At 39.7% G+C, this 22,038-nt stretch overlaps 1 protein-coding gene across 6 annotated transcripts in view; it reads left to right on the top strand.

Moving 5' to 3' along the window:
• Positions 1 to 22,038, top strand: part of GNB1L (G protein subunit beta 1 like) — a 56,244-nt gene that overhangs the window by 11,875 nt on the left and 22,331 nt on the right. For 4 of the 6 annotated variants that reach the window (XR_003093555.1, XR_001357852.2, XR_003093554.1 and 1 more), the window contains exons 3-5: positions 13,744 to 13,881; positions 14,142 to 14,267; positions 16,150 to 16,312. Coding sequence is in view for 3 of the 6 variants with exons in the window: in XM_014518960.2 (XP_014374446.1) it covers positions 13,754 to 13,881; positions 14,142 to 14,267; positions 16,150 to 16,312 (417 nt within the window). In the remaining 3 variants the exon portion in view is untranslated. Of the gene's footprint in view, positions 1 to 9,652; positions 9,758 to 13,743; positions 13,882 to 14,141; positions 14,268 to 16,149; positions 16,313 to 22,038 lie in introns of all 6 variants that reach the window. The other 2 variants (XM_014518961.2, XM_014518962.2) reach the window with 1 other exon arrangement.

Here is a 22,038-nt window from a genome sequence, read left to right as displayed (position 1 = left end):
TCACAATGTTTTGACTGCTCATACTTTACCTCAGAAGCATTAGGATTGTGCTGTCTTGTGATCCCTGTTTTTGTTGCTGGGCTGTTTCTGCACTGGAGTTTTTAATTGCCTGTCTTACTTGCACCCTGGCAGCTTACATCAATACACCATGTCTAAGCTGAGGGGTTGAGCTAGTGCAGCAACCATGACAAGGGGGACTTGTTTACACTGGATAGTTTGGTGGTTGTGGGTGATGTGGAGTGTGATCACAAGCCTGATCTCAAACTGAAGGAGTGTTGAATGCTAAAAACCCAGGCACCCTTTTCTTTCAAGTGTTTTGGTTAAATAGAGTTTTAAATTGCCCGATTAAAAACTGAACCTCTCAACCAAGTTTGTCTGCTGCCATCTGGAATGTCCTACACCTGTCTGCTCTTCAGTCAGCTGTAGTCTTGTGTTTTAAATATAGAGGAAAATTTAGCAAAGCTAAACCTCTCTATACTTAGCCCCCCTCCCCCCTCCAAAAGAGGCAAAACCGATTTTTATTGCAGTCTCCTTTTCACAGTGAGAACATCTCTTTGTATCAAATCCTAGAGACATCTGATGGTTTCTGCTTTAAAATATTGGATCTTCATTTTTTTTACAGCCCTGGTGGCAATGGTTTCCTTGTTACTCGTTAGCTCGAAGGAAGACAAAAATATCTCCTAATGTATAAAATAGAGATGTGTGCCTTATATCACAGTAGTTTGGAGAACAATGCAAAGGTCAATTGTATTGCTTGCTCACTTGTCACATGATGTGGGTGTGTATATGAATGCATCCCTGGAATTCCACTGTGGGATCTGCATCTTTGAAGCTGATGCTAAAATTACTGCCTAGGCTCTTCCAAAGGCGGATACTGATAGAAGATTCAATGAAATCGAAGGTCGCCAGTCTGGTAGGTGTTGAAAGATACCTGGCTATGATACTATTTCTGATTTAATAATGGGAATGGGAGGCTAGCCCTTTGTAATAATTAGGACTAATTACTGAGGAGGTGTTGACAGATGGGCTAAGAGGAAACAAACTGCCTTTATCCAGTGGCTTAGAGTCAGATTACGAGTCTTGTGTTATCTGTTTCTCAGAAACTAGAAGCTTCAGTCATTCACTAAGTCTTCAAAGGGGAAAGGGATCCTAACAATATACAGGATTTGGGATGAGGCTATGAAATAAGTCTTTGACTCAAAAAGGCTAAATTAATCCCTTTTCCGTAAATTATCATAGTATTTAAGTTTGAGTTACAGATTGAGAATCTGATTATGGTACTGAAAATGAAGTCAAACCAATATTGATGACTGTCTTGTTGTTGTTGTTCATGGATTAGTCAATACATAAATCCTTTCTCTATTCAATATAGTGGTCTGAACACTGTTTCCTTAACAAGCCTTTCCTGATGTCCACTTGGAATGGGGAAGAGAGGGCAAATTACGTAGGAAGCTCTCCCGTTCAGGGTATGAAGGTTGCTAGCATGTAGACACAGCTTCTGTGAATGATCAGAAAAAGAAATCATGCTTACAATAACAATCAGGTTCAATGACCTAGATCTTTATGCATGAATACAGACAAGACCATGGAAAAATTTGCAAAATTTGGCAGATTTGACGTGTAGTGTTCTGTTCTTTTTGGAATTACTTTTTAACATAAAATTTAAAAAAATAATTCTTCCCTCAAGTCTTCTTTCTCACGTGGCCTACATCCTATAATTTATGGAATCTTTGACTCCAGAGTGTGGCTATAGTTGTTTGTCTGATCTGTGCCTGCTTGGGAAAGGTTTTAGTAAAGGCATCTGGGGGTTAATAATTTGTCACTGGAATCAGTGTTTGGAGTGACCAACTTCAGACAGATGATTTAAAACTCTAGCAACCTCCTGTTCTCAAATAACCTGGTTTTTTTTAAGTGCATCCCATTCCCTTCGTCTACCTTGGTCTTTTTTTTTTTTTTTTTTTAAAGCGTTGGATAAATATGGTTCCCTTGGATAGGTTTATAAAGAGAGGCAGCTTTCAATTATTTATTTACTTTTTAACAATGGAGGCATTTTAATTACTGTTTAAATATTTATAACAGTTTTATTGTGCTGTAAAATCTGTTATACTTTGATCTAGATTTTCTGGTTTGAGATAATGATACTGGTAAAAGTTTTCCTAATGAATTTGGTCAGAACATGACATAATCTGATTATTTGATGAAAGATTGACACTTCAATTCCTGCCAGCCTAAAAGTGCAGGACAATAGGGGGCTGTTCAGAGCACATTCAAAGGCTGGGAGTTCAAGTTCAGGTATTGCAGGATGCTTCAAGATTCAGAATTGAGTTGGTGTAACTGTTTTGCATTTCACTGCATTTTTTCCGGTCATCTGTGGTTCCTACTGGATGAGAGGAATGAAGCTTGAAATATACCATTTTAGACATGTTAAGTCCTCTACAGTAACTTTTGTTTTTTTTCCATTTGCTAAACAGCATTTGGATGCTTCTCCTCACACATCAAGGAGCTACCCGTTAAAAAGTGGCAGACATAGTGATCGGAACTGGGAAATGTAGAACGAAGATTATTGACAAGTTACAAATCTGCAAATGTTAGTTTTTATGCCCCTCACGTTTTTTACCATTTACCTGTTTGTTTTTAACATCCGGTATTGTTATCTAAGAGTGTGAAATGAATATATTTAACAACTGCTTGCTTACATGCTCATGCAAAATGGATCTACAATTATGTGATCAGTTTGACATGAAAGACCAATTGTGGGTTTGTATCTAAAACCTAAGATTAGCCTAATCAGTTAAAACAAACATTTGTTATATTTGATAGCCAAGTAATATTTACCCTGTAAATGTCATTCCTGTTTGCACCGGAATTACAGTCATTCTTGTTAGATTTCTTGGACTAATTTGCCATCTGATAACTTGGCTTGTCCAAATAACATCTGCTTATATTCTGTCTGATGGGAATTGCAATGGACAAAAAGGAGGTGCTGTTACCAATTAATCTTGAATTTTACAAATTCAGAAAACTGCTTTATAAGCTGCTGCTTCAAGTCCTAACTTTGATGTGGCTGATACACATGACACGTGGCCCTTCTTTCTCTCTCTCTTTTTTTTTTTTTAGAAAAATATGAATGATATTTTTTTGAACGAGTCAGAATTTGAAAGGTCCTTATTAAAGCACAGTTTTTACAGATACCAGCAGGAGTTTTGCTTGAATGAGAACTGTGGCTTCTGGTTTAATGAAGTTCTGCAGATTAAAATAATGCTATGCACATTTATTTTTCAATGTTAAGGAACTTGGCGTTCTTAGAAAAAATCTAACTTGAATCCATCGCCCATAGGAAGAGGCTATTGGAGCATGCGTGCTGAAAAGGGCTCTTCCAGTGACTCAGTCACCTCACACAAGTTGGTTTCTCTGTCTGTAAAGTGCTTAATGAGATCTGTCTCTCAGCAGTTCAGTGATTTACTTGTAAAGAATTCTGAAGAGGAAAGTGAAAAAAGAATTTAAATGAATAAAGAATTTAAAGAATAAATACTACTGTACTTACTGAGTTAATGCAGTAATCTTGTTTTTGGGTTTTGTTTTTTTTGTTTGTGTGTTTGTTTGGGGGGTTTTTTGTGCTTTTCGTAAAGGATCTGGTCCTGTAATTCCTTTCCCATGTGAATAGCTGCACTGATTTCAGTCAATCTGTGAGTGCAAGTAAGGATTGGGTCAAAGATACAGGAGAGGAAAATGAACTGCGTGCACTAGGAGGAACTCCTGCAGCTGATTTACAATGACTGTTTTATTTATTTATTTAAGTGGATATTTTTAAAGTTCTTTAAAAAAAACAATCTACAAAATTAATATTAAAGAACAGAAACCAAGTGAAACACAGGAAATTTTAGTAATCTCATAATGGTGCCCATATTGTGGCAAGGCTGTTAGGATTTCTGTCATGATTTAATGGTGAAAATACTTTTTCCCCTCTTTCTTTCCCAATCATTTTTATTTGGTGACCACAGTGTGTGGTTTTTTTCTTCTTGTTGTTTTAAGGAGCAAAAAATTAGGGAAGAAAGATGAAAGAAAATATTTTGGTAGCCTTTGTCAGAAAGCTCAACTTACATACAGAAATAACTGTTTGCTGCTATAAGAAGTATTTTGGATAAAAGGTTTGTGGCCTGTGTTGTATATACTGTAGCAGAGAAAATAGCATCCATGCAGTAACATGTTCAGTAGATTTAAAAATATAGGAAATAGCTTATTGCTTCTCTGTGCGTTTAAAAAGGATCATTTCTGAGTTCTTCCTGTGGGCAAAAAAAAAAAAATGCACGGGCTCCTGCCTGGGGTGCTGCCTTTGAGGAGACAGCAAGTGCTAGGAATTTCAGGACAGCTCATGCTGCAGAAAACATAAGGTCTACTCCCAGTAAAGGAGCAGTTGGGTTGATGGATTTATTAGTAGATAATTTTCTCTCTAAAGGAGTCAAGATGGTATCGCAAATGGCATTTAATTTAATATGTAATCCTTTATTTGTGTACATTGCTACTTTGGCTTAGTTTACTTGCAGATACTTCTCCAAAAATAATGATTTATAAAGGAAGGTGTGAGAGGGAGTTCCCTCCCCCCCCAGTTGAAACTTAATGTAACTTGATCCACAATAGAAAGGTTGCTTCAGGTAAAGCTGGCAGAAGGCATTAAAATGAGTGTAATGTTATATAATTACTATGTGAATAAGTATGAGAATGGCTTTTGGACTCTTCCCTTATCAAATACTATGGGCCGACGGTCCTGGGGTGAAGCTTGAAGTCAGAAGAGCTAATCCTGTTTACCCAACCTGAGAACTTTGCTCTGTATGTCAGTAGTTGATCAATTAGTTGTTTTATGCTATAGTTTAGACTTGTAGCTTCGTTTCCTACAAGTTACTGTTTTTATTGTGCAATATCATATTACGTATGTGAATTTTTATTGGATTCCATCAACTCTTTATGTTCCACGTTGTGAAGGGGGAAAAAAGTAAAGAAGACAAAAACTTATCCGGTGTGTATAGTGTTTCACGTTCCTATGCCCTGTGGGAGGAAAAGAAAAGTAATAGAACAGACGAATAAATAAACGGGGTGTTGAAACTGGCATTGCAGAGTTGGCTGTTGCACAACAGACCTGCAATCAATTCATTGTCTTTATTGGTTGGGTGCCAGAACAATAGGATAATATTATACAAGAGCAGATTAATTAAAGAGTAATTAGAAGGGAATAAATAAAATAATCATAAAAGTTTGTCATGGGAAAAATATGTCTCTTGAATTAATTAGTTTTCAAATGAAGTGTAGATGTTAATTGCTCAGAATTATGGAATCCTTAATTGCAGGCTCATAATTTTGGCTCAAATAATTTTGGTTGCTGTAACAACTTGATACATTTCTTCGCTCCCATTTTTCTTGTTTTTTATAATTTGCTCCTAAATGAGATTATTTCAGGAAATGCATGCTAAAATGTCTTGAAGGATTTAATAAAACTTATGTTGTCTGAGGACATTATTAGCAATTAGAAGCAAGAGATTTGTGCTTGATGCTGCACTAGGCAGCACCCCTAATTAAGGAGGTTGGGCAGACAGAGCTGTGTGGCTGACAGATTGCTATGCACGGCTGAACGCGAAGGCTGCTCAAAACAACCTTTTGATGGTCCCCGGCTTATCGATTTTCTGCTAGATTGCAATATTTATCAAGTGTGCAAAAATGCATATCTGAGCCTGAATGCTGTGATGTACAGAGACACTTGTGTGAAGACCTTTTTTCATTTATATTGTGCATTTCACATTCTTGAATTTTTCAAGGAGATTTGGCATTTGTGGTCCTATATCTTTTTTCATTAGCCATATGGAGAGTCTGTCTTGGGGCTGAACTACTGTGTGCTTTGCATTGGCTTTCTTTTTCCTTAAAATAAGGCTTTCTTTAGCTCTATCATTGCACTTTACTGAGCAATTAATAGCTTCATAAAGCAAAACAGATGGGTTTCTTTTCCCTTAATCTGGAAAATGAACCTGTTTGTGAAACACTAAAATTTCATCAGTTTCAGCTGTGTTTTCATGCTGTATTTTAGTCTCATGTATTAAAAGCAAGTGCAATGACATACGATACAAGGGCTCTCTGATGTTTTGGGCCCCCATTTTTGGCATAAATGTAGTCATGATATTTGGCTGTCTCAGAAATGTTTACTTCAGTGATATTTGCAATGCCCAAAATGTTTAACTATATTAAGAAAGGTCAACCAGCTGATAGCTGAAGGCGAATATGTCAGAATGAAAGACTGAAAAAAAGTTATCAGTCTGACACTTTGGGAGTATTAGAATGATTAATGTTTATGTTCATTTATAGCTTTTACATATTGATTAATAGCTTTTTGTTTCAGTGACTAAAATGCATAAATGACAATGAAATCCATATGCTAACTTGGTATCTTAAAAATAACTACAATCATTCTTAGTTTTGTTCCCATGTTGAATCTATGTTTTGAAAATAATTAAAGTGAAATTTTTAAAATGGCAGATGGAAATATTTGAACATGATCCTCAAGGTACCAGTTCAGATTCCAAGTATTCCTGAAAGTTGCATGCTCAGATTTTGTATGTATTTTCCTTGTGGAATTAATTCCTCAAATTCATAAGTATATTGTGGTTTGATCTCTCTGTTAGACAGTGGCTAGGGGAAAGGAGATCCTAAAATTGGCATAGCCATTATCTAACTGGAAATGACTGAGAAAATCCCACAGTATTACTACCATGAACCACTTTTTTTCTGCTTTCGCAAGATTTCTTGGCATACCACCAGTGGTCAATGAACAATCCAGTACGCTTTTTAACTATTAGCTGATACTGTGAAAATATAGAAACATTCATTTTTCCAGCATATGTGGCAGGAGAGAGGTGAAGTTTAGAATAGAGTCTGGGAGAAGCTGATCTCCTAACCTTCCACTGAAGTCAATGGGAGATGGAAATACTCAGCTTCTCCCAAGATTTGAGTTTTACAGAGTTTTCTCATGAGTAGGCACTCTTACTGCTGTTGACAATATTTAAAGTTCTCAATCTGTTTTTTTTTTTAAAAAGGTAAAAAAGAAAAGAGAAAGAAAATGGGTATATTCTCATTTGCAGTGTAGGATGCATGGCAGCAGGTTTATGGTATCACTTAATACGTTATGGTGTACCATGGTCGGATAAATAATTAATCCTGTTTGTCACTGTTGCATCTCCTTTCAGAAGCAACAGCATTATTTCAGTTTGAAGGTCTCTTGGTTATATTTTTGTTCAAATTCCAAATCCCACAACTGCATGCTTCCAAACTGTTGCCGTGATTTTTATTTTCTGTTTAGGTTTTCACATGAATCCTTCAAGGTTCATCACTGTGCTTAATTTCTGCTTTGATACTGATATCTGAGGTAGATAAAGAATAAATATGCAAAGTCACTAACCAGTGCTGAATGTGCATATTTCCAAAAGATAGGAATCTTTCCATTGCACATTTTATGGGTCAGGTCATTCTATTTGCAATCTAGCTGTATTTTCTTAATTAGCTCTGAGGCAACATGCACTAAAACATCATATCGGTGGATATTATATATACTAATAAAGATATCAAGTGGAGCAATTAAAAGTTTAATTGCTACATGCATGGACTGTAGTTGACTGAAAGTTGAATGTCATATTTTGTTGGGCTTTGACTGTTGCAAACATTTGTGTGGAGCTCCTAAACTAAAGCAAGTGTGCTGATGTGCCAGTTGCTGTGCAGGCTTCCCTCTCAACCCCTTTTCTCTCCGTGTATCTCAGTTCTGACTTCGAACATACCGTACTGTTTCTCTCTTGCATTTGACTTGAGCTTAGAGTGGCAGTTTTGCTGATTTATCAGTGATCATTTCACTTGTGCCCTGATTCTGGATTTGAGCCCCAGTCTCTTCAGCTGGGGAGCGGAAAAAAGGTCTTTTATATTTTTAGCATAATCACTGCCTTTCTGGACTTCTTCCTCATGCTGTCTTCCTTACACTAGTGTGCTGAGTAAAGGTTATGGGATTTGCAGTGTCAAACCCAAAGACTGAGATGAAAAATAAAATATTTGAAGGAATGCTTGGTTTGTTTGTTTTTTTCAAACAATTTCCCTGCCTTTAGAGCACATCTTTTTAGTATGCATTAAGCTACAAAGGCTCTTCCTTGCATTTAAATAATCTTAAATTCCAGTTCAGTTGACTTGTGCAGACACATCTGAAAGCTGCTTTTTGGTTGTATATAGCAGCATTTTGGATGAAATGTGTACCTGTAATCCTGAATGCTGTTAACATGTAATGTGTGCTAGGAGAAACTCATAACCAACAGCCCTTGACCCACCCATTGTTATTTGAGGTCTTTGTGTGTCTTCCTGTGTCTTGTAGGGTTGGACTGTTGTCACTATGATGGTCCAGGACATGTGTGAGAGGTGAGGATATCTTTTATTGGACCAAATGTGTAGTTGGCAAAGCTTTTGGGTTTCAAGTCCCCTTGTTCAGCTCCTGTCCTGAGGAAGTGCACTCGGTGCCTGAAACTTGTCCAACAGCTCTCCCAACTATACAGCTAATCTAATAAAAGAGGTCACAAAAATCCTCATCTGTTGTATTTTAGCAGTTCAACTGATGGCCACTTGGTCCTTCCTTATCCACTGGGTCTTTCCTTATCCAAGGTGGCTACTTCCAGGAACACCCAGGCAGCCAACAAGGTAGGGGTCAGGGGAGTTTGGAAGATTTCAATGGGTTACGTGCAGCTATTGAGATACTATTATTTCTTGGACGAAAGTGGGAAGGAGGGGTAAAGGCCCTACCGTGAGAGCCCAGCTGTCAGCTGTTACTTGTAGGCAGAAAATGGACAGATTTGGCCCTGGAAGCCTTTCAGACGCTTTTACTGCAGGGTCTGCTCTACCATATTTTAAAATTGGAAGTGGTATTGGGGGAGTGGAGTCAGTGATGTATGTTTTATTTGGAGTTTCATAAAAGAGTTCCTTTCCATCAGTTTTCTTGGACTTTACATTTGAATACAGGTGCTGCATTGCTCTGTCTGCAATTAACTAGCCATATGCCGTACAACATGGTGTCTTAAAAATCATTTGTAAAAGAACAAAGTTACCTTTTGACCCAACACGTGGTAAAGACAAGAGTGCAAAAAGCCCCAAAGAGGGGCTTTTTATGTGAGAAAAAGGGAGAAGCAGCTTGAGAATGGGAAAGAAAAAAGCTTATTCATATCTTTACTAACTAATTCTTTAATCTTACTTTCCTCTGGGAGGATGGCACCTGGGAGACTAGGAATTTCCAAAGAATAGCAGGGATTTTATATATTTGATCACGACCACACCTGGATATGCTGAATATTTTGCAGTAATAATTATGTCTGCACACCTGCTGGTTTGAGTCCCATATCAGTTTGCCAGACATGCCTAGAGAGATTTATTTCTGGCGTACCTGAAAAATCTCTCTTTACCACCAAGTTTCTGCTATTCTGAATGAATGAAAAAAAGAAAAGGAGTTTTTTTGAGCCTTAGCTCAGGCTGTCTGTATCTCAGACTAAATCATGGGGAGGGTTTGTGTGTATGCGAGGGGTGGGGAACAGGGATGGGGTGTTTGGACGATATTTTAATAGCAATTTGTTTTTGCTTCTATGTGTGATAGAAATACAAGTGACAGGAGTGGGAACAGGAGAGTTGCTGAATTCTGCTGGAATTTTTCCTGTGGGAATCTGTTAATGTTTTTAATTCTCTGAGAGATTTTTCTAAGGTAATCTTTGTGACATTTACATTTTTAAATGACTATTATTAATTGAAACCTTAACTTTTTTTTTTTTATATATGAAATGCTGAAGTGATGGATCCAGAGGAGTTTCAAATTGTTTAAGAAAAAGTCCCTCTCATGGCATCTCAAACAAAGTGGGGTTTTATAAAGATTATTAATAGTGAATTGTTCTTTAAAATTATGTAACCGAAGGAGATTAAACATCTCTATGCTTGGCAGCAACCTCTTTTGCAGGACAAAGCCCTTTATAATAAAACAGATATGAGGGCCACAGATATTTGCTTATTAGAGCACCAGGCTGGACATATGGGTTTTTCCAGCCAGCCTACTATTGCCAGTGGATAGAAATGCAAGTGACCTAACAGGAGGATCTGTAGTTGCATCTTGTCAAAAATACTGTATAGGTGTCCATAGCATTTTGGAGCCCATTTTGACCCCCCAAAGTAGAACAGTGCTATCAATTCAGGAAGAGCTAGAAAAATAAAAGAGGAACAACATAGTAATGACCAAGCCAAATGTGCAGCAGCAAGGTGTTGCACCTCACAAGGCTCATCTCATACAAACCAGTAGTGCCATAAGCAAAACTTTCCTATTGTCCTGCTGTATAAGCCAATGGTCATACCAGAGTGTTTCAGACAAGCAGGCAGTCCAGGGCAGAGGATTCTTTTAGGCATTTTGAAAGTAAATGTCTTCCTGTGGTCTCACTTTGCTAGATGGAAACCTTTTCCAGATTTTGGTGTCAGACCAAGAATCCTAAGTAAATTCATGCAGTTTTGCATGAACAGGCTTGCTCCAGATTTACTCAGCATCAGAATAGGTTGCCCTGGCATTCCAGAGTTGTCAAATAAGTGTTGTGCTAATTCGATAACTCATTGGAGGTGCATGGACTCCTAAGAGACGTTGGAATATTTCACTACCGGGCTTGCAACTGAGCACAATAACAAAATTTAGGATTTAGATAGCAATTTTCCTTGGCAAAACATTTTGTAAACCTCAGTAATTTTTGTGTAAGAGAGTGCCTCTGTACTGTTATCTCTGTTTGTAAAATGGTGATACTAGAGTATGAGGAAAGGCTCACCGCCGTGTTTTCAGAAGAATTTTAGGTGACTGAAAATACAGATGGACCCCAGTGGGATTTTTGAAAATGCTGAGGTGCATGACTACTGTTGATTTAATACCTTTTTATCTGCTTAAATTGCTCTCGCACAACCAGCAGTTAGAAAACTTTGAATTGTGAAATTGCCACATCTCACCAAAAGTCACCTTTGCTGGCTTGCCAACAGCAGTTAATAAGAGAAAATCACCTGGTGTCATCAGCAGAACATAATGTGAGGCTGTTGATGCAAGGCATGGCATAGTAAACTCGGTTTCCAGATAGGTACATGTCATTAGCAAAGAAACAGTTTCCGGAGAGCTAAAACTTGCTTTATTCACTTATGTATGTCTACAAGTATTTTTCTTTATCCAGACAGAAGGCTTTTCTAAAGCATTGTCCTTGTAAAGACATGCATTAGGAGCGTCTGTTTCATGCCAACTAAAAACTCCCCACATCCATGCACACGCTTACTGTCTGTCAGCAGAAACTTCTGTGTTGGTAATTAGAAAAATGCTATTAAATCTGCCTCATAATCCTAGATAGCCTCTGGGTTGACTCAATTCCATTTTGTCTCCCTCCCTCAGAACCATACCTCCGAATCAGTCCTCCCTGTGACATGCTCTGCATTAGCTACACTGAATATTGAGAAGGCTCCAAAGTTGAATTGTCATTAGAGAGTGATTAGAACGGTATTAGGTACAGGCCTGGAGTCCAGATAAAGTGACCTTCAGTGACAAAGTGCTTATTGTAACAGCGAGCCTCATAATAAGGATGAAGTGTGTTACAGGCAGGCACCACAAGGCTGGATCTCACCATGGGGCACAACCTTGTATAAGTGTATAATCAACTGAAAATTTTCTCCAGGCTTGTCCTGAGTCCTGACCAGCAGACCAACATTGCAGAACCGATGAGTCAGGGCATTACAACGTGGAGGTGATGCACTGAGCTTATTAATTTTCATAGCTAATCACACAGTACTATAGAGGCAGAGTAATGTTGGATTGTAAAAGGTTGTTTCATTGCAACCCTAAAACATAGTGCGGGCGTGTACACATTCATTAATGTGCTGTACTTACTGCACATTTGGTTTAATACTTCCTTAATGAAGTACTAACTGAATGCGCAAGTAACTACATTTACTGTGCAGTAGCGCCGGTGCATGGTTTTTCGTGACACTTACTGCGCAGTAGCCAAATAACACTGCACAGCAGGTTATTAGTATGATTTTTGATCGACACGCTACTATGCAGTGTTATTAGGCCACCGCACAGTAAACATCTTGTGTAGACGTGCCCAGTGTCGCTTCATTAGGAATTATAGATACCATGGTACTAGGACTGTGTAAAAACCCAAGGTAGAACTGAATCTCAGCTCATGTAGGTTGCTGTAATCACTGAGTCTTGTCAAATAAACAAAAAATTAGAATCTGACAGGTATACAAGATGAATGTCTACTGAAAAATGGAAATGATTTAATTTCCTATGTAACTTTTAGTACCTCTGTGTTGCATTTCTTTCTGATTCCTTTACTGTGATCCAGCTAACTTAGAAAATGCTTCTTTGGGCTGCTGTAACACATGACTAAACAGCTTGTTGAAAGAAAAATGATGACAGCTCTCATGAGTTCCCCTGGCTTTTCAGTCTGCTCACTTTTTGAATGCAGGTAATAAAGTCATGGCTGTTGCCACTGATTTCGCAGAAAAGCAGTGAAAGCCTTTAAAAAAATGCTCACTACAGTGCTGTTTTCCAGGTAATTTTTCATAGAGTTTATAATTTAAAAAACAAAAATTATGATCCCTCAGCAGGGTTCTGGAGGCTCATCTGTAGCAAATTCCAACATAGTTTTCCTACCATCTATCTACAGAGGTGCTTTTTTTTTTTAAATGTTGGGGAGTCTTTACACAGTGAACAGGCCTCATGGAGCCCTCATTCAAACAAAACATTTCAGAATGTGCCTATCTGGATCACATGAGCAGCCCTTTTCAAAGTCAGTATGATGAGTTGTGCATGAAGTTATGCACATATGTATGTGGCTCACTCAGTCGTGGCCTGTGACTGTCAATTTGAAAAATGGGGGTACTCTGTTTTTCACAGTCGGTTAGTCTGTGAAAGACTTTTGATTTCTACTGATACGGGGCCATATTTGAATAAGACCTAGAAGTGGAAAGATCTCTATCCCTTTATCCTTCCTTTAAGGAATAGAGTTGCCTGCAAATACAGTATTGAACATAGTTGTCATAATTTTTGTATATAACCATTTTTGAACAAAAGCTGGAGCACTTCTGCATAATGAGACTCTCGTGCCAAAATTATTATAGTTCTGATCTCATCTGAAATCCTTGTCAGCAGATAAATTCCTGTGTCACACATGTCTCTGAATGGTGGTGTGTAGAGTGCAGAGGTAGAAAGATCTGTTTTAGGAGGAAGGGGAAAGAATAGCCAGGGGCTATTAAATCACTTGTGCCACTAAATTCCTGTGTATCCAGTTTCTTCATTTTAAAGCTCACCCTTGTCAGTTCGCTTTGCAACATGGAGAGTAATGAATACATTTATATATATATATATATATATATACACACACACACACCCCAATCTATAATGAGATCATGTGCTGTAGTTATGCGCTTGCCATAGTTTTTAGGGGTGCATTACAACAAGAAGTGCATTTGATGGATTCTTGTTTGGTAAGAACCAGAGGAGACATTTTACATTGTACCAAAGCCTCCAAATAATGTGAGTTCTAAGGGGAGAATGTAAATTCTAAGAAAAGCAGATGTCTGAACTGGAGGGTTCATAATGTGCTTCTTGACATACTAGAATTAAGAAAATCTTTTGCTTCATTGTTTTTTCTGGGTTTGGGTCTTTTTTTTTAAAAGTTATTTCTGGATGATTGCTGCTATGGCTCTTCCGCCTCCTGATCCAGAGTTTGTATTGCGAGGAACTGCAGCTCCAGTCCACACTCTACACTTTTCCTGCAGAGGCCAAGAACCTGAGTTTCCTATTCTCTTCTCTGGGTGAGTAGAAGCCATCTAGCAAATCTTCTGTCAGAAGCTGTTGCAGAGTTGGGCGTCCTACAAACATTGTCTTTGAAGAGACCACGTTATTTAAGTAAATTGTATCTAAGAAAAACAAGAACAAAATGCCCCACTAGTAAATGGTCCTTGCAGTGTCTGCACACACCTACTTCCAAGACAGAAAAGGCAGCAGAGAAGCAACATTTCATTCTGGACTTTAGATGGTTGTCATAGAAAACACTATCTGTTTCTTCTGTCAGGTCTGCCAATGGTCTGGTCCAGATCTGGAACCTGAAAACACATAGGGTGGACAAGACAATGGATGGTCATGGAGGAAAATCTGTATACTGGGTGGAGACGATACATGGCAGAGATGGGCTCCTCAGGTTAGTGGAGTAGTTGCACAGGAGGGAAGCTTGTGGTATTTGCATTAATATTATACTAAGGGGTTGCTTATTTTTCACATTAATGAAAGTCTTCTCTCCAAGTACACAAAGTTGGACACAATTTGAAATACACAAGTAAACTAAAGAATCAAATAAAAGTTCACAAGATGTAAAGTAATATGATTGAGTTCTTGAACAAGCAGTTCTTTTCTGTAACTAAAGCATCATGATTCAGTGTCCATGATGTGTTTTGGTTTCATAGTAACTAGGGTCAGGAGGGACCTGTACAGATCATCTAGCCTGACCCCCTGCCACAGGCAGGAATGAATGCTGGGTTCACAAGACCCCAGACAGGTGATCGTCCAACCTCCTCTTGAATTTGCCCAAGGTAGGGGCGAGGACCACCTCCCTGGGAAGTTGGTTCCAGATTTTGGCCACCCTAACTGTAAAATATTGCCTTCTGATCTCTAAGCTAAACCTATTCTCCATCAGCTTATGACTATTGTTAAATGGTATATGAATGATAGTGAGGTGACTTTGTGTTTAAAAAAAAAAAAAAAAGTGAATTTGGATCCAAGTTGACAAACATTCCACAACTGTTTTACCAAAAGAGTGCTAAAAATATGAACTGCCTTGCAAGGAAGAACTGTTGAAACCAAAGTTATGAGTGATTTCAAGAGGTAGAAAAAGAAAAAGATTGGAGAACGCAGAGAAAGAGTAGGAATGGTGGGTTGGGATCCACTAAAAATGAACCAATATTTGCGTTATATATGTTTATTTTGTTGCAAAACACATTATGTTCTCATTCAGCGAGGGCGGTTTCAAAGGAACTGTGTACTTTGGATTAGATGGGTGATCAAGCTTTCTCCAGAGCAGATGCCAAAGCGTCTGTGCGACTTCGAGGTGTTCTAACATGTTTATCATGAGAAGACATCTCTTGTAATGAACTGTCGGGCTCATTAGCATTTTTATTTGTTGTCTGCTTATGTATAATTATTGCCCCCCTGAAAATTAGAGTTCAGCTAAAATTGTTTGTATAATTAGGCTGTTTTCCCTTTTTCTGCTGCATATTTATAACATTTTCACTCATAGTGTCCAGTGTGTATTTTTTTTATATATTTCTGCATTTAAATGTTAGCTAGAATGTGCCGTTTTCCCCAACACCTCTTCTGTCATCTTTCTGGTATTATAAATGTTTTAGACATTTGCTTTCACAGACTATGGAGAAGTTGACCATTGTTGTCCAGATGGCTTCTTGAATGTTGTAGTCCTGCAGCCAACAGATGTATACATGACTTTGCTTGGCTTACTCTTTCTGTCAAGTGAAATAAATAACAATTAAATACAGTTAATACAAATATAATGCATGGGTGAGGATTACTTGGGGCTCTTTATGAGGTGACAGTTCAAAGGAAAGTAATGAAATGTATTAATTCAGTCCAAGGCAAAAGTATTGTCCTGTGTCAGTTTACGGACTGGAAGAACAACCACAACTACTCCACTAGTACTTAAACAGCTGGAGTGTTGGGTTTTTTTGGGTTTTTTTAACCATTTTTTTCTAGTTAACCCTCCAAAGGTAAACTGTGAAGTATAGCCTTGCTTTTACCTCCTTGTATTTGTGACCTCTATCACATTGAACTTGTACGGGGGGTTTTTTCCTCCTTCTTCTAAATGGTCTTATTATTGCTATTTGTCTGGTTCGTGTGATGATACACCTGGCGTTTCTTGGAGAAAACTGTTTTAGGTGGGTCATTTTTTGTATGTTTTTTCTTCTAACACTTGTCTCTGATACCAAATTGTTACATTTTAAATGTTTGTTGTTTTTTCAAAACACTTGCGTGCAAGTGAATGTATACAGCGTATTTGTTTTTGATGGTAAAAGCCAGGGTCGTGATCAGAAGATCTGCCTCTGGGATTTGGCAGAAGGAAGGAACGTGGTGACAGATTCCATTTCCGTGGATAGTGTGGGATTCTGCAGATGCTCGCTGCTGAAGGTGGCTCAGGACCGTTGGCTAATAGCCATGCCAGCAAATGACCCAGATGAGGTAGGGAGTATATTTCTCTCTGTTGCACAGAGAGGAGGTACATCTAACCTGCTTTGTTTCTTCAGTTAGACATTCTGAGTGGACAAAAATCTCAAATAATCTGTTTGAGGAGAATCCGTGTCCAATATTCTGTTTGAGGAGGGACAAAAGGAGCCTACTGTGGCTTCTAATTAGACCTGCCAGGGATATGATTGAACCATAAATCATGGTCTGATAACAAACCTTTCTCTCCTAGGTTTTGTCTGAGATACAAGCTGCTTACAGATGTTTTAAAAAAAACACCAAACCAAAAAACTGCACTATACTGAAAGAAGCAACGTGTTACTTCAACCTGGCTTTGCTGCGTTTGGGTACTTCAGCAGGGCTTTCTTGCACTTTTACCTAAAGCTGATTCAATCAGCTATTTGATAAAAGCACCAAAAAGCACCACTAACGCACCCAATTTATACAGACATTGGCTGAGCCAGATCAAACTAACGTGCTGCCTCTTTTGCACATGTGCTGGGCTGGTCTCAGTGTGGAAGCACACCACGTTTAAAGTAAAGCACTTTTGGGGGGGGGGTGCATTTTTTTTAACGTCTGCAAGCAGCCTTAAATATTTGCTGCCAATGATAACCCTATGTGTGTATGTGACTTTTAAATCCCTTCTGCTAGGCCACCTACCTGAGTACTGGGAAGGGGGAACTAGAGCTTGACTAGTTAGCTAATGGATGAAAAGTCAGATGGAGGCATTTCCATCTGAAATGTAGAGCAGTATTTTATTGGGACATTTGGATGGCTCAGGTGATTGGTATTGTGGTACACAGCTTTTGACTCCAGGTTGATGGTGTACATGAATGAGACTTATATTGAAATGTTAGTGGAAGTTTGGTCTGTAGGATCTGATTTATGTTCTCAGTCCAGTTCCTAGTGGAGGCATCTTGGCCTTTCAAACACATTACCACAATTGCCATTATTTAACAGCTTTCTTAGAAGTTTCCACAGGGGGGTGGAAGATGGACCTCCCATCCAAAGAAACAGTCCTTTCCAAACAGGGGTAAAGAACATTTCACAGAAGTTTGCACTGACACTGCTCCTGATCTACTTGTCCTGGACTTGAGTACTTTCAATAGGACCCTTATATCCATTAAATTCACTAATAGATTAAATACAGCATTAAATCCACTTGGAACTCGTTTTTAAATAGCCTTACTACAGTAGTACAACTTTGAGTAGATTTTGTAGAAATCTCTTAAATTTCTGTTTTGTTTGACAATGCAAGTTATATCTTCTGTTTGCGGATAATCAGCAAATACTAAAAAACATTCATTCAAATGCATGGTATCACGGTAGAAAACAATGAACAAAGGGACATCACTTCAATAATAATTCATCGCTAGGTGAAAAGCACACCATGTAGCTAATCACACATTCTTTTTCGGCATCCAAAGGCACTAGATTTTCTGGGTTTCAAGGCAAATATATATGTGTAAACGGTGTCCAGATAGTAAGAAAATAAAGACTTTTATTATTTTAAAGTTAAGCCCATACTTATGTATTTTCTTGGATCAAGGTCAGAATGCTTAGCATTTTGCAGGATAGAGCCCAAAAACAGTAAGGCAGGCTGTTTTGAGGTCACCCCATACTTTGTTCTGATTGTTCAAAGTATTGCGGCCATTCTATGGCACAATAATATTTAACATCCTCTTAAACCTGATGGGAACATTCTGCTGGGAGGATTATAGACAGCACTTCATTAATGAAGAATGAAATTATTTTGTAATCCAAAGACAGGAAAAAATTTCCATTTCTTCCTACAATTAATTTCTTTGTTTTATTTTCATTTATATGCATGGGCCCTGCAAACTGATGATGATTTGCTGTCTCCCAAGGTTAAAAAAGTTCCATTCTGTGTATGAACCTCTACATTAGAACTGTGTCAGGATTCCATAAATTCACATAAGCTCCTATAATATATAGTACCTCCAAATAGACAGCACTGTGTGAGACACAGTACATTTGCGGCTTATGATTAAAATTAAGACTTAATAAGTGTTTATGCTTGGCTGATGCCCAAAAAGAGTAATTTTGTCTTAAAGCAGGTTCAGTCCATAAATAATGAGATCTGAACAGGCATTTATTTGTTCATGATTGCATTTAAATCACCAATTATGAGTTACACGCACTTCTCTTGCCAATTTGCCAGAAACATGTTAAAAGCTTTATTAATGTGAAAAAGAAAAAGGGTGTGTTTCCTTGTGGCCAGCTTCAGCCACCCAGGAACACTATTAACCTCAGGCAAAGGCAAATCTTTCTCCTATTAAGCAAAACCAATATAAACACAGAACTTCAAGTTTTAAGTTACAGTTGTCAAAATATATGAAATAGTATTTATTTCTAAGGCTTGGTTGCCACTAATGCAGACTCCTTCTTTGGAACTGTCAATCCGCTAAAGGCAGATCGTGCTTCATTGCTTTCTGCAGAAAGCTCTTCTCGTCTTCTTGTTGCTCTTTGTCCTTGGCAAGCACAACTGCAGCCCCACCGCCAGCTCTTCCCTTCTGAGTCATGCCACGGTGGAAGCTAACTTTAAAAAGATGCAGAAATGCATTTAACACAACAGCACTTCTAACTTACAATTTCAGTCTGCTGAAATGTTGAGGTGCAGTGGTAAAAAGGTGTGCTAGGTAAGTATGATTCAGTTTGTTGTTATTTCTAGTGCAGTTATTGATAGGTCTCAATGTACAATGAGGTCTCTAGGAAAAGGAGAATTTTTAGTTCTAGTGTGACTATTATGAAACAAATTTCCTATCTTGGTAATGGCTCCTTGCTCTGCTTCAGACCCTTCAAGTCTGGAGACTAATCTGCTCTTCCAGTACTGACTGGCCTTGAATTTTCTTTTATGTTCTCAGTAGGGCATTTTGTGTTCCACAAGCCTGGAGCACAGTTGGCTTTTGGTAAACTCCCTGACAGCCTCAAGAATTGGGGATGATGTCTTGGCAGGCTCTGAAGCAAATGTATGAAATTGGAAGGAGACCACAGCTGCTCTGGCTTTGATTTGGGAAAGAAACCCCAATAAGACCAATATTTCCTCTCAAGTGCATATGTATACCTCACACTGACTGGAGTTGGAGTTGTGGGCTCACGTCTGAGACCAGAATTGAGCTCATCACATTCTGATATACACCAGAATGAGCCAGCCTGGCAATCGCTGGGGTTGCCAAGCCTTTACTTTCCATTTACTCTAGAAAGGAAAGATTGTAGGCCACGGCTCATTTCAATAAAATGGAAAATACCCTCATTCTGTTAGCATATGTTTGTGAACGGGAGATATGGATAAATGTCCCCAACTAACAAATATTCGATACCTAGGAACCCATGTGTGTCTGCACAAATGGACACAGGCAGTTCTGCCCATGTGCTGTGATCATGGGGCATTACAGAACTGACAGTTCGACAGACTTGAGCCTCGGCCCCTGTTGAGACTGCTCTGCTGTGTTCATACAGTGCAAAACAGCCAAGAAGCTACCCTAATAAGGCTAGCAAGGATCTTCTCTGTTGTGAGAAAATGTAGAGTCAGGTATATTGGCTTTATACCATCCATTTCCTTCCACATCCCATCCACGTAGGGCACATTGTCAGTTTACATAGAAAAAGGCAGCTATGAGCAGAGCCAGATGCTGTGCACTGCCCTAGGCCAGCACAGCTGGCTGCCACAGTGGATATAGTTTAGAGCAGTTTAAAGGCTACTCCAAAGTTAACTTGGGGTCTTTTCCAGATGCTGATAGACCTGGGCTGGGGGTAGTAGAAAGATCCCCTGTAAAGTCACCTTCCTCTCCTCTCAGCTTTGCTGAGCTCAGTGCTCCTGGGGACACATCCAAGCCTGAAAGCTCATGAACTGACCAGAATTTTGCACGTGGATGTAATTAGTATTTATGAGGTCTAGAACAACTGTTATATAGAGCTAATTAACTCCGTGCCATTACAATCTGGGAACTGAGGTTTCTAAGGTAAATATTTTGGATTAAGCATTTAACACACACGTCTCTAGAGAAAGATCTGACAAGAAAATGAAGACCTGCTCTTTGGCATTCGGAGTTGTCGGGGTTTGTATCTTCTCACATTTCTTCTACTCAGTGAAGTGCTGCTCCTGCTTTCTACTTTTGTGATATCGTAAAAAAAACACAGTGGCTTATCAAATATGCTGAAAAAAGGTTGTCAGCTTTCTTCTGCTTAAATTCACAACTGTTCACGGATTTGCTCTGGGTACCTTGTGTGTGAAATACGGATTGTTTGTTTTGCAATTCCTCACTGAGAAGTGTATGCTTGGCCGGAGTGTCCCGAATTAGCTCTTTGAACGCAGATTAATTTTTTTTTAACAGTTGAAATAGTATCCAATTTTTAAATCCCTTGAATTACTAACCCAAACCATACAAATCACAATAGTGTGTGAGAACTGTATGGCCCTGAATCCTGTTTCCAAGGTACAGATTGAGCAGCTGGGCTAAGGGGAGAAAAACTCCCAACTTGGAGCAGCAGCAGCATCTTCTGACCATGTTCTCAGGGCTGCAGTTACCTTTATAGCACTTGTGCATCTGCGGACACTGGCTGGTGATTCCAGGCAGAGACTGAACTATTGCCCCAACACACCTTCCAGCCTACACCTATAGTTCAACTTCCTGATGATGATTACAGCAAGTCCCTTTGTCCATACTGCTGGAGAAATGCATTCATTCTGTCTCTGACAGCACAAGGAGGAGGCCCAAGCTTTGACCCATAATTAACTTGCCACCTTAGGAAAAATGAGACCCATAACTCATTACCATCCATGGAGGCAGTGGTGGAGGCTGCTGTGTAGACAGCAAGCAGGTGTTTAACATAGTGGTCTTTGACCCTGTTCAAAGTAGGGTCAGCTAGTATAGTAGTAAAACTGCCAATGTGCTGCCAGTGCTATGGTTTTCCCTAGTGGAGAATTATAGGGTTTGGATTTTTGGTAGTGTAGGGTCAGCCAGTGAGTAAATAGCTATGTGAATTCAGTATGATGCATATACCCAACACAACCATTGTGTAGCCAAAATGTATGACAGGGGCGGGCAATTATTTTGGGCGGAGGGCTGCTTACCCAGTTTTGGCAGGCTGTCGAGGGCCGCATGGGTATCCCTGCCCCTTGACAGGTGCCCCAGCCCTGGTCTTGCTAGCTCCCCGCTCACTCACTCCCAGTGCCCCCCAGCCCTGCAGTACAGGCAGGGGGCAGCGCACAGCCCCGACCTCCTGCTCCCCGGCAGGGAAGGAGCTGGTGCTGACTGCAGGGAAAAGCGACCCCTCGCAGCCACCCGCAGCCCATGCGGGGCTGTCTGGAGCAGGCACAGGCATCCCCATGCAGGCTGCAAGCGGCTACAGTGTGGGGCGCTGGCCACAGTGCGAGCGAGGGGCTGCTTTTCCCCGTGCTCAGCACCAGCTTGAAACCTGGCCCTGCTGCCAGCTTGGGCCCTGTGCCGGCTCTGGACTCACCTGTTGGGGCTGTGCGTGGTGCAGCCCCCCGCCCCCCCCACTTGCTACTCTGGGCAGTGTTTGCTGCTGCTGCCTGCCAGGAGCTCGCGTGCAGGGCAGCCCAGAGGCAACAGTGGCAAACACTGCCCGGTGCGGCAGGCGGGGGTGGGGACGCAGCTGCTATCGCTGCGCACACCCCGACAAGTGAGCCTAGAGCCAGCAGCCCCTCCCCCGCCCCATGGCTGGCACTCCGCGCTGCA

This window comes from Alligator sinensis, unplaced genomic scaffold (genome assembly GCF_000455745.1).
Source record: "Alligator sinensis unplaced genomic scaffold, ASM45574v1 scaffold570_1, whole genome shotgun sequence".
Taxonomy (NCBI): Eukaryota; Metazoa; Chordata; order Crocodylia; family Alligatoridae; genus Alligator; species Alligator sinensis.
Note: the sequence above shows the minus strand (reverse complement) of the source record. Positions and strands in the feature narration are given on the sequence as shown.